The 17,463-nt window shown below is 40.8% G+C and overlaps 1 protein-coding gene across 1 annotated transcript in view; it reads left to right on the top strand.

Moving 5' to 3' along the window:
• LOC147890430 (V-type proton ATPase subunit d2-like) overlaps positions 1 to 13,399 on the top strand; it is a 60,522-nt gene extending 47,123 nt beyond the window's left edge. Inside the window, exons 8-11 of the mRNA XM_087390476.1 lie at positions 9,712 to 9,771; positions 9,907 to 9,955; positions 12,813 to 12,947; positions 13,117 to 13,399. Coding sequence (XP_087246602.1) covers positions 9,712 to 9,771; positions 9,907 to 9,955; positions 12,813 to 12,947; positions 13,117 to 13,248 — 376 coding nt within the window. The 3' untranslated portion in view covers positions 13,249 to 13,399. The remainder of the gene's footprint in view (positions 1 to 9,711; positions 9,772 to 9,906; positions 9,956 to 12,812; positions 12,948 to 13,116) is intronic.
• The last annotated feature ends 4,064 nt before the right edge of the window (positions 13,400 to 17,463 follow it).

Raw genomic sequence — 17,463 nt, 5'->3', positions numbered from 1 at the left:
ACGTGATTTTGATTCCCTCGCATCGAAAGGTTGAGAGATGTATGAAAAGAAAGATAAGACTCTAGCAAGAAGTTCAAAGTAATGGTAACAAGCTATGAGTCTAGAATGACCTCATCAATGTTCAAGAGTTGCTCTCGCAAATCTTGAATCGGGGTGACATGTTCTTGCATAGAGTCACCCTCATCCATGTGTACATTATCAAGCTCTCTACGAAAATATGAGACTCTCGCCTCATTACGAGCTTGATACATATGTTCCAAAATATCCTAGGCTTCTTTAATAGTCCGGCAAGACCTAATATGAGGACAATAAACCTCTTGATATTCAGTGAAATCAAAGACAAGGCTTTGGCATTACGAGTATCCCACCTCCTTTGCTCAGGGTTTAATATTTGTAGGTGCTTGCCCAACCGGGGCAGCTTTACCCACGACTTGCACCACCACCACGACCCCACTTGCTATGGAGGAGTACCTGGTGCTATAGGACCGGGACGGGCCTCATCACCTATAACATAATCCCATACGCCCTTGGCAAATTCGGTCCATATAGTTGGGGACTCGCTATTTATTCCAAAAGAGAGATAAAAATCAGTCATTTATTGCTTGCATGATGGAGTTTATGGTTTTCAACCTTGTGAGTGACTATCATGAGATTGAAACTGCACTATGTTGTGTTTTTAAAGGATGAGTTTGGGAATGTTTCTGGATTCATCTAGGTATCTGCTTCTGCCATATTAGCGGACATGCAAATTTCACCTTGTGAAGTTTTCATCCAAGTTGCGGCCTGCTGATAATTCTTTCTATCTTAAATGGTGCGTTGCTCTATCAGCTAGATTTAGATTTATATGCTCGTTGGGGAGAGACTAAAATGAAAACGTTTAGACTTCACAAGCAGTTGTAGCTTGATTGAAGAGATTTTGGACTACCTTTTGATTAGCCTTCTCCTTTAGTGCTAGCCTTCGTCATGGCTGAGTCTGCCCTTCACCTCCGGAGTGCCGACAGAAACTCAGTACGAAGACGTTGTATAAATGGATGCTCAAGTATGTGTGGGTGTGTGGATTTGTATGTGTGAGAGCATGTTTTTATACTATGGTCTACACCCAGTGTTGGGCACTAATGACGTCAGTAGGGATGTCATAGTAGCTAGTCCCTGCTATGCATGATGGAGTTTATGGTTTTCAACCTTGTGAGTGACTATCATGAGATTGAAACTGCACTATGTTGTGTTTGTAAAGGATGAGTTTGGGAATGTTCCTGGATTCATCTAGGTATATGCTTCTGCCGTATTAGCGGACATGCAAATTTCACCTTGTGAAGTTTTCGTCCAAGTTGCAGCTCCAAGTTGCAGCCTGCTGGTATTGTGATAATTCTTTCTATCTTAAATGGTGTGTTGCCCTATCAACTAGTTTTAGATTTAGATGCTCGTTGGGGAGAGACCAAAATGAAAACGTTTAGACTTCACAAGCAGTTGTAGCTTGATTGAAGAGATTTTGGACTACCTTTTGATTAGCCTTCTCCTTTAGTGCTAGCCTTCGTCATGGCTGAGTCTGCCCTTCACCTCCGGAGTGTCGACAGAAACTCAGTACGAAGACTTTGTATAAATGGATGCTCATGTATGTGTGGCTGTATGGATTTGTATGTGTGAGAGCATATTTTTATACTATGGTCTACACCCACTGTTGGGCGCTGATGACATCAGTGGGGATGTCATAGTAGCTAGTCCCTGCTATGCATGATGGAGTTTATGGTTTTCAACCTTGTGAGTGACTATCATTAGATTGAAACTGCACTATGTTGTGTTTTTAAAGGATGAGTTTGGGAATGTTCCTGGATTCATCTAGGTATATACATTTATTGCTTGCTAAGGCAAACAATTTTAGAGGAAAGTACATTTAATTCATGGGAGATCATTTTTAGTTCATCTTGGAGCTCTTTTTGGAGGCATGTGCAGCCCATTTGCTTGGGTTTTTATTTTGGTAAACTTTCAATTCTTTTACTGCTTCCATGGGGAGCTCTTTTCCCTCTCAATTGCTTGCATTTGTTGGCCCTCGTGCCACTGGGGTTTGCCTTTGCAAGTACAATCAAGCATTCGGTTGGATTTATGCCTTGTTGAGCTGCTAGCTTTTTAGGGGAAACTTGAAACTTTGAGATTGCAGCACATATGTTAGCACCGGATCTTTCTAGTGTATTTTAGGACCATCCTCAAGCCTGTATAGGCTTTGGCAGTGATATTTGTTATTTGAGTAGGGTGTTCACAAGAAGTGAATTTTGTTGAGATTATTTGCCTCTCTTCGTTTGCTCAAATGACACAACAAAATCTGAAGGATGTCTTTCAATTGCTTGCCCAAGAGGATCGGTTGGATGGCACCAACTACCCTCTTTGGAGTTTTTTGATTCGCAATCTTTGTGGTTCCTTTGTAGAGAGACGAATTGGGCCAGAACTATAAATGGCCCCAGCAGATGCACCTTGTTGCCGTTGAGAGTGGCTTTTAACTCACGCACTAGCTATTGCTAGCTAACAAAGGAAAGGGCTATGCAAGAACAAGTGATGTGGAGCACCAGCCTTAGCCACACAAAGCCACACCCACCAAGGAAAATTTGGGCAACACCTCCATTATAGCTGAAGAGACTCTCATCATAGATGAGCCAAAATCTCCCGCATAATACTCCTCTAGCATGTATGCACTGTGTGATACGAATCAACTTCACAGAACAATCACCACAATGAAGAGGATACTTGCTCCTTGGATCCACACAATCCTTTGAAAATGACGATCCAATGCTTCTTCTCACACAATAGGAGATTTCGTGTAGAACCTAACAACCTATGCATACACTGATGGAAAGCGCGAGCATGCATCAACATGCAACCACCGAGCAACACAAACACAGCTCTCGTGGAGCTCACATCCAACAAATCACCATAAACATAAACAGAAGAGGCAAGATCCGCGTGACCTCCAAGAGTAGAAGAGAGCCTGTTATGAAGCAACGTGATATTGATATTATATGCATAGAAGCAAGAAAATACATGAGGGGAGCAACACGACGTGCTCAAATTGAGTGACACAATGCTGGGAGTGCAAGAGTTGGCACATCAAGGCTAGGCGACCGCATGAGTCCAAGGGCAGCCCTAAGGCTCAATTTATAGATGTATAGGGGGCCAATTGGCAAGAACAGTCAAAAGTTTGGCTTGTATTTTACACAAGGTCTGCTTCTTTTGGAAGGCTCTTCTAACAATAGTCTAGTGCCATCTTTTTAAAAAACGAGATGCCTTCCACAAACAAGGTTTGCTTCTTTTGGAAGGCTCTTCTAACAATAGTCGAGTGCTAGCTTTTCCAAAAACGAGATGCTTTCCACGACAATATAGGTCGTGTCGTGTAATCTAGATTTTCGACCTGATATATCACGGAGTTAGATCCAGTTTTCTAATAGAAAAGAGCTCCCCAATTGGAGTTACGGATCAAAACTTATGACAGAATAGTAGCTGCTGCTTTTTTTGGAAGATGTATCCATATCTGCTTGCTTGCCTCCACGTCTCCAATGGCCTATCTTGCTTTACCTTTTCCATCCTTAGCCCACTTAAACATAATAACACCCTCTAGCACCTTCTAAAATCACCTATCCATCCAATATCCATTGTATTATCCTTGAACCCTTGCGATTTCTCATATCGTAGGACAAAATCCAGGTATCAAAAAACTATGCATCGTGATAACCACCCCCCGGTAAGATGGTGCATTCATGTACCATCGCCAAACATCTTGCTTTTCCTCAAGTGCCCGCTATTGTATTAATACCATCACGACATCAATACGGTCCTTCACCTGGATCAAATACTCGAACTTGAGTTATTGGATCGCATCCAGATCTATAAACAAAACACTTACTATGGTCATATGGCATAAGAAGAGAAGTCAGAACATCAGAAGTCAGAACATCAGTGCATGCCACAAAACCTCCAGGATCTAGGGCACTTTTTCTATCATGCCAAACAAACCAAAAACGTCATCACAAGCGTCATCTAGAGAACCACTCATCTTCTTTTTTTCCAATATAGCTTCCCCACTTGGAACTTGCTCAACATGCCGAGAAGAGGTGTAGCCACCCCCCTTGCTTTAAAACTTGCATGCTCACAAAACCAATAAAAGCTTTTGCATCACAAGCCATCTATCCTTCAAGACATCTTGCTCCATCCTATTGCATAAAACCAATTCACCATAATTTATCTTTGATGCATGTACACAAACATTCAAAAAATAGTTGTTTGCCACTTCTTATAACAACATCCAATCCACCACTCATAACCTCACATGCATTTGTAACTCAGTCTCTTTATTGTTATCCTCCTGCAACATCTCAAGCTTCAAGACCTTGGACGTTTTCTCAAGGTTCTCCTTGCCTTGCAAGGCAAACTCCCCCTTGTCTAAGCTCGCGTCCTTGGAGACAACAGACGTGTCCACACAACCCTCTATGAAAGACTCATCCATATGTCTGCCAACATCCCATACTACTATCTTTAACACATTATCACTCATGGCACCAACCGTACTATCTGAACCCTTGTCTTTACATGTATCATAACAAATACTACTACAAGCACTTTCCTTAGGATGGTTGACACGTTGGATCAAAGGCTTAAGAGCACCACACTCCATTCTCTCATCGTTACACATAGATTGGTATTCATCCTCAACAGCCTCAAAGTAGCTCGCTCCAAGAAGACCCATAGTAGGCAACCAATCCATGAAGGCAATGTCCTACATCACCCACGTGTTTTTATAGCCACGATGAGAGACATCATTGTATGCATAACTTGATCAAATTAAGCATTGCCAAGTCCCTCATTTAAGGGCATGTAACCATCCTCATGCACTAGATCTGTTGACAACTTTTCTCATCTACCTCACTATCAAGAGAAGAACTAGGCATGGAGTCCCATACCTGATCAACATCAGCATCATACTCTGGAGTGGAATCCATGTCATCTCATATAGTGTCACTGAGAGAAGTAACATTACTAACAAGCATGCTGAAAGTAGACTCCTCATAAGCATCATGTCCTTCTAGTAGAAAACTCTTCTCCGCGATCCTTCTTCTCCTTCTTCTAGCACATGATTTCTCTCTTCCTGTCTTTCTTTCTTTCTTACATATCTTGTCGGTCAGGCTTCCCCTTGAGTTGATTCTCTTTCTTTAATTGGGGTCTTCTTGGCTCCCATGGTATCCATCTCTGCAATCTTCCCTGGTTTCTCACACTCAACCATATGCACTGCTCTTCCTTCCACCTCCTGTTGAGGTCTTTGACCCTGTTGTTCTGCAACAGTTGCCACTGCTGGTCTTTGGGCTTCTTCTCTTAGGACTACTTGTGCTTGTGGATTACCCCTAGCTAAAATCTGAGGAGTCTGTGCCATAGTTTAGGATTGGCCTTCCAAGTAGGTGGATGAGGTGCCCTTCCTTTTCTATACCACGCGGATTGGCAGGAGACTTCAGAGGGACTCTCGACATGGACCCCTTCGAGCGAGAGGCATTGGGTGGCCCAGAGGGTGCTCCAAGAGGTTCGTTCCAGGTTTTGGACGCGCCCATGGTCCAGTTTGCGGTCGAGGAAGACCTCCTACTTTTTCTAGCTGGGCGCCCACAAAGGCTTGCCCATAGGCCCGTGGTTGGAGCAAATGCGGGTGGAGGGTCAAAAAAAATAGGCATACCTTGGCTTGGTTCCATTCTTGGCCAAGGGAAGTTGTACATGCTGTGTGCCATGACCCTGCAGCTCGAGCATTGCAATTGCTCTTGACCGCTCTCCATACCATTGGCTCCTCAACTCCTTCGTGCACCTTCTATTGGCACAACAGGTTCTGCATCCCTAACCTTCGTCAAATCTATAGAAAGATTTTGCATATTTTCATTTAGCCTTTCCATAATATCTAGAGTAATAGCAGGCACTACCTGATGATGGATGCCTTGTACAGGAAGCTCCTCTCTTACTTGGATCTCTAATTCTCCTCTGTTCGTGGGTGCAGGTTCCTTCACCTTGACAGCTTCATGCGAAATCCTCCTTTGCTTATACTTCTTTGCCTTATACGATACCCTATCCTCTGCTTGTTTGAAGCTTTTTGGTTTGAATTCTTCCACCTTTGCTTTCAACAAGGGATGCAGTCCCCGCTGTACATTTGTCCTTCAAAAAGTCCATCGCGTCCCCAGGGTTAGCCAAAGCTCGCAACCACCTCCCCTAGAGTGTGATGAATTTGATCTTGTATTCCATATAGTCCTCCAGCCTCCTCTGCTTCAGGTTGAAAATCTTCTGCCACATGTTTGCAGCATAATCAGCTTTGTAATAACGTGTTCTGCAAGCCGCTTCCAATGAATCAGGATCATTTCAAGTAGTTGGATGTAGATTATACCATATCCTTGCTTCTTTTCCTAGTCCGAGCACCAAGGTAGATCTTCTTTTGGCAGGAGTATCTTTGTCATTCATTACACAAAAAGTGTCCACGTTCTCTTTCAAAACCCAGAAAAAGGTGGATGACTCCCCAATAGGTATTCTACGTCCGCTGGTGTGACAGACCATTGGGTCATATCAGATCTCAGTCGCCCCTCCTTAGGTCCGTTTTGATCCCTGCCTTAGCCGGTTTGGTTGAGGGGGACAGACTGCCTCCCCTGGCCTATAAAAGAGGCCCTTTGTGGCGCTCCCAGCTTCTACACAAAGGTAGGCAGAACTAGAGGAGTCCATCCCTTAGATCTCTACCATCCTCTGAGTTCTCAGCCTTCCGTTGGCTGAAGGTTTTGCTTTCTATTTCCTGTTTGCGAGGTTATCTTGTTGAGCACTTGTGAGTGACATTTTGGAGAGATTCATTGATATCCTTCAGTTTGCCACCCTTATTTTTTGGCACCATCATCCGAGCTTGCTATTCGTGCTAGGAGTGCAAGAGTGGGGCACATCAAGGATGAGGCGACCGCATGAGTCCAAGAGCTCCCCTAAGGCTCAATTTAAAGACGTAGAGGGGGCCAAGAACAGCCAGAAGGTTAGCTTTTACCCCATACAAGGTCTGTTTTTCTCGAAAGGCTCTTCTGACAATAGTCTAGTGCAGCTTTTCCAAAAACGAGATGCCTTCCATAACAAGATGTCGTGCTGCGTAACCCGGATTGTCGACCTGATATATCACAGATTTAGATCCCAACTTCTTCTACAGAGTTGCAGATCGCAATCCCAATTTTCTAACAAAAAAATAGCTCCCCAATTGGAGTTATGGATCAAAAGTTAGGACGAAAGTAGTAACTGTTGCTTTTTCTGGAAGATGCGGCCTGCTTTAGCCAGAAGGTTATCTTGTACCCCAAACAAGGTCTGTTTTTCTCGGAAGGCTCTTCTAACAATAGTCTAGTGCAGCTTTTCCAAAAACGAGATGCCTTCCATAACAAGGTATAGTCGCGCTGCGTAACCCGGATTGTCGACCTGATATATCACAGATTTAGATCCCAACTTCTACAAAGTTGCAGATTGCAATTCCAATTTTCTAACAAAAAAAGAGCTCCCCAATTGGAGATATGGATCAAAAGTTAGGACAAAAGTAGTAACTGTTGCTTTTTCTGGAAGATGCGGCCTGCTTTTTCCATATCTGCATGCTTTGCCTCCACATCTCCAATGGCATATCCTGCTTTATCTTTTCATCCTTAGCCTGTCCCAAACATAGTACCACCTTTTAGAACCTTCTGAAATCGCCTATTCATCCAGACAATAGTAAAAAGTCTGCATTGCGCAATTTGCATCAAAATACAATAAACTTACTTATTATACATGTACGATCATTGATATAATCTTTTGAATGTAAGTGTAACATGTGTATTAGTATTTTTAATTTCTTTGCCAACACATGTATATACATGCATATATACTTTTTGCGTGCATGTGTGTACATATGTTGTATTTTACATGTATAAATTAAACATGTTCAAGGAAAAAATCCTTTGAAAATCACAAAACATATCTTTAAAAAATTTTGAAAACCGAAGTATTCAGAAGAATACCGGGGGTTTGAATCCCTCTCCATGTGTGAGTACGTCTTGAATTTGTTTCTAGAAACGTTTTTAGTGAATGTGCGCATCTTTGACAAGAAAAGGAAAATAGTTGTAGGAGTATTTCAAAGAAGGGTCTCTACACAATGATAGCTTTGACTGCTCCTCATTTGGGAGCCTTGCAAATGAGCACTAATTAGGTGTATGTCTAAAGGGAGGACCATTGATTCTTCGACATTGTATTTTGAAGTATAGAATCCATTTCAATCTTCACGGCTTCCTCCTAGCTTCGGTTCCCCTCTGACTCATGAAACATATTTGGATTCTACATATTTATTAGGCCAAATTCTACCAAGTTGGCTTGGTCTTCTTGATCTTGCAATGTGTATATATTCAATGGTAGTCTTCCTGTTGGAGTTATTTAGGTTACCTCCCCACTTGTGAGCCATTAGATGAGGAGAGCATGGGGGAGGTGTACCAGTAGAGAGTCAGAGGACTGCCATGGGTCAAAACTGAGAAGGCATGCAGGGATGCCACATGGGCAGTGGGCACCATGCTAGCTGCCATGTGGCTAGCAAGGAATTCATGGAAAACTGTCCGATGACTGCGATTGGAGCAGCATCAGTCTGGAGCAGAAGAAAACTCTGCAAGGACAGAAATGGAGCTGTCAGGGCCAGGTCAGAGGGCAGCAAACAGAGGGTCTCCTCATAGCTTTGGTTTCCCTCTTGCCTCACGAAACCTATTTGGATCCTACATATTTATTAGGTCAAATTCTACAAGTTGTCTTGGTCTTCTTGATCTTGCAATGTATCTATATTCAGGGTAGTCTTCCTGTTGGAGTTCTTTAGGTTACCTCCCCACCTGTGAGCCCCCAGATGAGGAGAGCATGGGGGAGGTGTACCAGTAGAGACTCAGAGGACTGTCACGGGGTCAAAACTGAGAAGGAATGCAGGGTTGCCACATGGGCAGAATGCTAGCTGCCATGTGGCCAGCAAGGACCTCATGGAAAACTGTCCAATGACTGCGATTGGAGCAGCATCAGTCTGGAACAGAAGAAAACTCTGGAAGGACAGAAACAGAGCTGTCAGGGCCAGGTCATAGGGCAGCAAACCGTGCTGCAGATCTGCGCAGGATCCAGGACTAGAACAGTGCAGGTTGGAGCTAATCTGGTGGTCAGGGACCAGCAGAAAATGTTTGGAGCTGGACTGACACATGGGAGCAAGGAACCTGTTCCAGGGACAGTTTGGAGCTGGCCTGCAAGCAGCAAACACCCGGGATGGAGACAGAAGCAACATGCATGGCCGATAGGTACACTTTTGGAGTGCATCTGCAGGTCAGGGCAGTCTGAGAGCATGCAGCAGACAGGAAAAATGTACAGGGCTGCCATGCGGTGATGCATGGTTTTTTGATACCCAAATTTGTCCTAGAATATGAGAAATAGTAGGAATTTAGGGACAATACAATGGATATTAGTCTCTAAAGTCATGATTTATACAAAAAAGATATCTTGACTCCGCTGTCTACATCTATAAACACGTATGAGATCACAAGATCACCACTGAAAAGGCATTAAAAAGTGCAGTAAAGTTTCTATTGTTTTATTACTTTATGGTTTCCTTTGTCTAATTACTGTAAAGTTAAACTGTAATTGCTAGATTCTGGCCTCAATATGTGTGGTTATTAATTTATACCTTGTGGCTTGTAACAGCATTGGTACAGAGCTTACACGTGATGACCGGCGTAAACTTTATTCAAATTTTGGGCTGTTGTAAGTAGTGCTTCCAGAGCCAAGGAATTAGTTTGTTAAGTATGGATAATTGGTGTTGTACAAAAATTTGAAGTTCAGGAAATAGATGTGCTCAACAGTACTGTTTAATAGGGCTGTTATGGATTTATTTGCCAGATATCCTTATGGACATGAAGAGCTTGCAGTGTGTGAGGATTTTGATCAGGTTGGTCAATTTATTTGTTTTCAGATATATGCTTGTCTTGGAAATATGGCTTCTAATTGGCCTTATTTTATGTGATCAACAATAGAGCACTTAGCACCATTATATGGTCTAATAGTTAGCTAGGTGCAATATGTCCTTGATTTTTGTCATGTATGTACTAGGACTTCTGGGCCACTAGAATAGAACTATTGGTCTTCCTAGTCTTGTCTTGCAATGGGCTAACTCTTGGTTTTGAGGCTATAGCCTCCTTACCTTCTCAAATAGTTTATGGGGCAGGGAATTGGCCTGATATTGGCTTGAATCATATAGGAGAGTTGCTTTTAACCTTACATAATTTTGAACTTTACTTCTCTAGAAGATTTGGAGTATAATTTTGGGCGTTAATCTGAGGTGTTTTATTCAACTTTAGCTTTGGTTCAATCTTTAGCTGAGGCAATTCAGTTATGGAGATGAAACTCCCCGGTTGGCTTTGGTGTCCTCTTTTATATCTCATTTTAATCAGGGCACTGAGGACGACATAACCATTGCTTTGCTTACTAAATATGTCTACCTTTAGTCTTTCAAGACTCCTCTTTCATTTTCTCTTTTATTTTATTGTTGATTTTGGACTTTAGATCAACAGAAATCAGAATTTGTACAATTGGATATGTTGCAGTCTTACAAAGGTATATCATTTTAATCTGGGATAGAATGAGGATAATTGCTCATATCTAGCAGAGAAAACATTATGAGTTTGGGATGTGGGATACAATTTGTAGCTTAAAAGCAAGGTCACTTGTCGAAAGTGAGTAATAAGGTCTATATTACAAAAAACATGCTTGGGTTGCTGTAATGGTCTCACTTCATAAACACTTTTATGTACACCAGAGCACCTTCGTTCTTATCAGCATAAAAGATAGCTGAATTTTTGGACAGTGGATGTGGTTGCTTGTTGTGGGTCTCGCTTACAGGCCTTGCAAGTGCTCTCTCATTTCCTATACCCTCAGGGTTGTTAAGTTCCATTGTGACCAATGATTGGGGTTGAGACTTGCACATATGGATACATAACTATAGCCGATAGCTGAGTCTCAATACATAACTATAGCCCATAGCCGAGTCCCAATGCAACAAGAAGTTAAATTTCTCTACCTTTGGTTGCCCCTTGATGCCCCTCTATGAACAGTTGCTCATGTGCTAGTTTGTTATGAAACAGAGGATGATTCAGCAGATGTCACATATAGCACTGTTTCTAACTTTGCAAAGGCTCATACTGACTCATACGTAATTATAACCAAATCCTTGTCACTGTCTAAAGAAAAATTTGCCAGGGGTCATTACCATTCTTGCTTATCAATTTCCTTGGCAGATTTGGCAGTCTAATTTTTTGCATTCCACCCAGCTCACTTTTCATCTTCTAAGGTGTTCTCAACAGATGTTCCTTAAAAACTCAACTGAATGAAAAATGCAGTATTTGATTCATGTTTTTAACTCTTGAAAGAATATATAATGCTTGTTGAACTTCAGCAGTAGTGAACAAAGATTTTGTTATAATTCTAATGCACACCTGGATTTTGTATATTACAACCTGACAATTTTGCAATCACATGCAAAAAATGATTCCACAAAGTGACATAAAAGGATATGGAAAAGTGGGTACATGTACAGCAAGACTACTTGCAAGAGGCTTCCCACATGGATACTGGATTGACTATGAGGAAACCCTTACCTCAGGTCCAAATATGATTAGCATCAACATTCACATGCATCATCCTCAAGGCTGTATCAAGCAATGATTAATGTGTAAACTTAGAAGAGTTTATGTATTAAACCGAGCACCAAAGTCTTGTTACTGTAGAATAAATTCTCTCATTGGTTCTGAAAGAGGGGAAGCTCATCAAGTAAAAGATGATCGCTTGTGGATGATTGCTTGTGGATGATTGAAGGGATAGGGGCCGCACCTCTTTGAAGCACTTATGAGTTCTTCTAATTTTACAGCTCAGTAATGTCTTGAGAGCTTTACATTTGAAATTTAGTTATGTGATTCTGCTGACGATGAACAACAGTGTACTGTAAAACACACTCTGGAGGTTGTCCTTACTCAAAGAGCTATGGCAAGATTTCACAGGAGGTTTAATTAACACATGTACACAGGTCTGCTCATGCACGCGCACACACACACACACAGATGCTTGCACGTATGCATCCCAACGTGTAGATGTATATGTGTACAACTGATTACAGATCTGTGCATGTTATGTAAAAGCACAGTTTGAAATGTTTGAATAAGGCATCTCAAAATGTAAGATTTCCATGTTTCAGAAAAGGAGGATTGTCCTATCTCAAAGAATTGCAGCTGTGTGGTAATGACTGGCAGTTCTTCTAATTTTACAGCTCAGTAATGTCTTGAGAGCTTTACATTTGAATTTTAGTTATGTGATTCTGCTGACGATGAACAATAGTGTACTTTAAAGCATACTCTGGAGGTTGTCCTTACTCAAAGAGCTATGGCAAGATTTCACGGGAGGTTTAATTAACACATGTACACAGGTCTGCTCATGCACGCGCTTACACACACACACACATGCTTGCACGTATGCATCCCAACGTGTAGATGTATATGCGTACAACTCATTACAGATCTGTGCATGTTATGTAAAAGCACAGTTTGAAATGTTTGAATAAGGCATCTCAAAATGTGAGATTTTAATGTTTCAGAAAAGGAGGATTGTCATATGTCAAAGAATCGCAGCTGTGTGGTACTGACTGGCAGTTGTTACCGTGTCATAGTGCAAAGTAGATGTTGCCACATCCATTCAAATTTTTGTCTGGAAAAAATACTTGATCTTAAAGGTCTTGATGAGATGACATGGTATGACAGGTCCGAGTTGCAATGGAGAAGTATCCAGCATATCAATATATATTCTTGAAGATCTCGTATGGAGAGAGTCCAATGCTTGACAAATCTTTCTACGAGGAGGAAGTAAAGCGGCTGTGTTTGGCCTTCACACAGCAGGCACGTCTCTGCTACAAATCTTGCGTTGCTGACTATAAGCCTAATGTTTACGAATGCCCTTTGTTTGCGACAATATTCTTGACACAATTCTTGCAATATTATTGTTCTTCAGTTCTTGCAATATTAAGGTCACACTTACAATTGCAGTTTTGATGTTTTCATATTGCAGTTCCACTATGCAGTTTTCTTTGCGTATGTAAGGTTGCGGGAGCAGGAGATAAGAAACTTGATGTGGATATCAGAGTGTGTAGCTCAGAATCAAAAATCACGCATCCATGATGGCATTGTACTTATCTTTTGAATCACATGCTGAAGCTGTTATAACATGCTCAAAGTACTGATTTGTGAATACTGTTTCTATCATTGTAATTTACATCGGATGCAAATCAATGCCAGCGATGTTGTAAAAAGCTTATAGATATTTTTCCAACTCAACCATGATGCATTATTTGAGATCGATTCTTCCATCGTTTGTGCTTTATTGCGCAATGTCAATGCATTCAGAGTTTCTCTCTAATTGGGTTAACCATTTACTGTAAAAACATGTACTAGGCTAAATTCATCACTAATTGTGTTAACCGTTTATTGTAAAAATAGAAACCCCCTAGGCTAGACATGGAATTGATTTGGACATCAACATTTCTTTTTTGGGGGGTTGAGTGTGTGTGTGGGAATAGAAGGGGGTTTGTAAAAAGCAAACACAAAAATTTCCAATGAAAACTATACAAGGTATAGCTTTCATTAGAGATTTAGAAGGATATTTTATTTACGAATGCGACAAGGCTGGTTTATCTACTCAAGTACTTATTTTGGAAAAAAAAATTCACTTAGAGATCTGTGAAGAGGGGTGATTGTTTGAAAAACAAAAGACCAAAATCTACATGTTTCATGTAGATGACTTTTTTGCATGTTAAGATTTAAAAGAGACTTCATTAGAAGGATAACATGTTCCGTTTCCATGTTAAAGTTGACTGTGGTACAATATAATCAAACATTATGTTTTTTTCTTGGTAGAATGAGGTTTCATCTATCGACAACTATTTATATGCACTATACACAAGTTTGTTACATTTACATCGTGATGCACTGCCCATTGTCAAAGAGAAGCCCTTTTGTTAGTGTCCTTACCTCACTAAAGGCTGGTGACGTGCATTGTACAGTGCATTGTACACAGGTCTGTTACATTTACATCGTGATGCACTGCCCATTGTTGAAGAGAAGCCCTTTTGTTAGTGTCCTTTTTTGCTAACGACGACAAACATTAAGTACAGAATGCAGTGAATGAGTCAACACCGAAAATGAGAGAGGAATGTCCAGGCATTGAAGTGGATCCTAGCATGTGTGCTTTTGTATTGCGCTGATGTAAGGATGCAAAGGCCTTGTCAGAAGGTGAGTGTGTTCATAGACAAATTATTGAGAGTGGCCTCAAGTGAAATACTATTCTGGAATCCCTGTTTGTACGAATGTGTGGCAAATGTGGGGCCCTAGAGGATGCAAAGGCCTTGTCAGAAGGTAAGCGTGTTCATAGACAAATTATTAAGAGTGTCCTCAAGCGAAATAGTATTTTGGAATCCCTGTTTGTACGAATGTATATATGCCGAATGTGGGGCCCTACAAGATGCAGTGGCGGTGTTTATTACCTTGGATGAGCGTCGTGTTTCTTTGTGGACAAATGGGATGTTGTATCTTGGATTTTGACCCCCCTAGAACAAGAACCACCCAAGATGTTGATATGGCATGTTAGCCATTTTAACACTAATACTTAAATGAAAATTACTATGTACTGAATGCAAAGTTCTATATCCCAAACTCAAATTGCTACATGCTATATACAAAATACTGTGTGTAAAATACAAAATCATACATTCCTAAATGCAAAGTACCATGTGCAAAATGTAAAGTGCTATGTTCTATATATCATGCTATATGCAAAATACTAAGTGCAAAATGCAAAATGATATGAACCCAAGGAAGGGCACGTTCCTTGGTCTTATAATTTTGGAGAGGAAATGTGCTGACTCTCCCCCCACACGAATGTGTGGTTAAGTTTATTTGTTTATGTGTTGGATACAAAGTGCTATGTGCTAAATGCAAAAATGCGAGTTGCTCAATGCTATGTGCTATATGCAAAATACTATGTACAAAATACAAAATCATACATTTCTAAAAACAAAGTACCATGTGCAAAATGCAAAAAGCTATGTTCTATATCCCAAACTCAAATTGCTACATGCTATATGCAAGCTATATGCAAAATACTATGTGCAAAATGCAAAATGATATGAACCCAAGGAAGGACACGTTCCTTGGTCTTATAATTTTTGGAGAGAAAATGTGCCGACCCCCCCCTACACGAATGTGTGGTTAAGTTTATTTGTTTATGTGTTGGATACAAAGTGCTATATGCTAAATGCAAAAATGCTAGTCGCTCAATGCTAAGTGCTAATTCTAAATGCAAAATGCTATGTATAAAATTAAGAGTGCTATATCTCAAATTCAAATTGCTACCAAATATGTACAAAGTGATAAATGAAAAGTGCTATATCCCAAATTCAAATAGCTACAAAATATATTCCAAAAAATATATGCTAAACACAAACTACTATGTGCAAAAAGAAAGAGCGAATTCCTACGTCTTTTGGTGCATCTGCATGTCACGGAAAGATCACGATTGTTTTCCTGGGTTCCTGCATCTTCTGTTTCCTTTGTGTTGTTCTTTTGAAGTCTTGCGGCATCTATTTTGGGTTTACCTTGTTGCTATGGGATTTTAGAGATGAATTGAGGGAGTTGTAAGGATTGGACTAATGTCTATAATCCTGAGCAAAGGCAAACGAAGAGTGAATTTCATGGGTGATCCATAGGCATTTAATTCCATGGTGGTAGTGATCTGGCCATACTTAATGGCCGCCACCTTTCTTGCCATATGGGGAATTAGAAACAATGTAGTGTTGATGGAGGAATTGCTTTTGGTAATAGGGCATGTGAATTCACCAAGCTGAAGAATCTACTACGCTCCAAGCTCAACTCTGCCATCACCAGCTCCTCCCCTGAGGAGATGTTAGGCTTTCACCACCATGCCCCACCTTGACCTCCACCTCTCCCCTCATCCTCGCCGATGGTGAATCCAATGATCCACTTGCTAATTTCTATTCAAAGTATTGGTGGTAAAAGCTAGGTTTTGCAAATCCTAGATTTCCAAATTTGAATTTTAGCACCCTCATGTGTTTTGCTCGTTTTCTCTTTGTGGGCACAGGTTAACATGGGAGTCATTCGAAAGATGTAAGCTTTATGGCCAATATGCAAAAATATGATTACGGTTATTGAGATCCAGGTAATGTGATAGGATCTTATCCATTTGCAAGACTTATTCTCGGCACTTATATTCTCGGTGTTTATATTCTCGACACCCAGGGAAGGACCTGTTCCCTCGAACTATAACTCTTTGGGGAAGGAAGCACACCGCCTCCGTGCCCACATTGTGTGGTTATAATTATTATATATTATATATTATCATACAAATATTTTAAATTGCTTGTCCATTCAGAATTACTTGTTTTCAATCCAGATTCTTACAACATTCATGCATGTTCTCGATGCGAGGGAGCACGGAAAGCCAACCTGGATGCAACGTCAAAAGATATCGCCACCTTAATTAGCACTAGCTCTCCTAGAGACAGTGCTTTAGGATTGAGTTGAGTGGAAGTTTTGTGATTATTCTTAGTTTTTAAAGAATTTCTAAAATTCTTACCCTCTAGTTTTAGATGGCTGTTGGCTTTTCAGCTTTTAGCTTGTGTGTGATTGTTGGCTTTTCAGTTTTTAGCTTGTGTGTGCTTTTTACCCCCCTCCAACATGGCTATAAATCGATTTAGGGGCTCCACTCTCCCTCTATACTGAAGCTCTCCCTAGAACAATTGCCTTGGCTTCCTCCAGCTATGAGTTCTCAAGTCAATTCAAGCTTTTCGATTGCTCATCCAGGTCTCGCATGTTCATTTGTGAGCAAGGCAGTAAAAGCCGATTCGCCTGTTAACTACTGCTGAAGCTGTTGCTTGAAAAAAAAATTGCTATCTAGAAAGCCGTTTATAAAAAAAGCAGGTTTGTCTATTTTAAAAAGATATGTTTTCCTATTGAAAGGACTTTATGCCAACCAAACGAGCTTTATGCATGCTGCTGTCAATAAAGCCAAAAAAATCCCCAAAAAATTGACATCAAAACTTTGCAAGTATCATTCGTAAAAACTTCAAGGAAAAATAACGCCAATTTACCTTTCTGTTTTAAATTATATATATATGTTTTGAAAAAGTAGTGGCTTTGCAGTCAGTGTGAGAACATGCAAATAACTATGAAACCTTGGCAAAGCCTAATGGATCTTGTCAGTCCTCAAAGAGTTTCTTCTTACTAAACAATCGATAGTGTCTAAAGACCCGTAAAACCCACAAGTTCGAGCCAAGTGCTTTCGTGCATACATGCACACTTGTTCATATGATTGTAGTCCATGTCACAATATTGTATACCGTGC

Source organism: Dipteris shenzhenensis, chromosome 19 (genome assembly GCF_047967505.1).
Source record: "Dipteris shenzhenensis isolate YYH24624 ecotype China chromosome 19, Dip_SZ_1.0, whole genome shotgun sequence".
In the NCBI taxonomy this organism is placed as follows: Eukaryota; Viridiplantae; Streptophyta; class Polypodiopsida; order Gleicheniales; family Dipteridaceae; genus Dipteris; species Dipteris shenzhenensis.
Note: the sequence above shows the minus strand (reverse complement) of the source record. Positions and strands in the feature narration are given on the sequence as shown.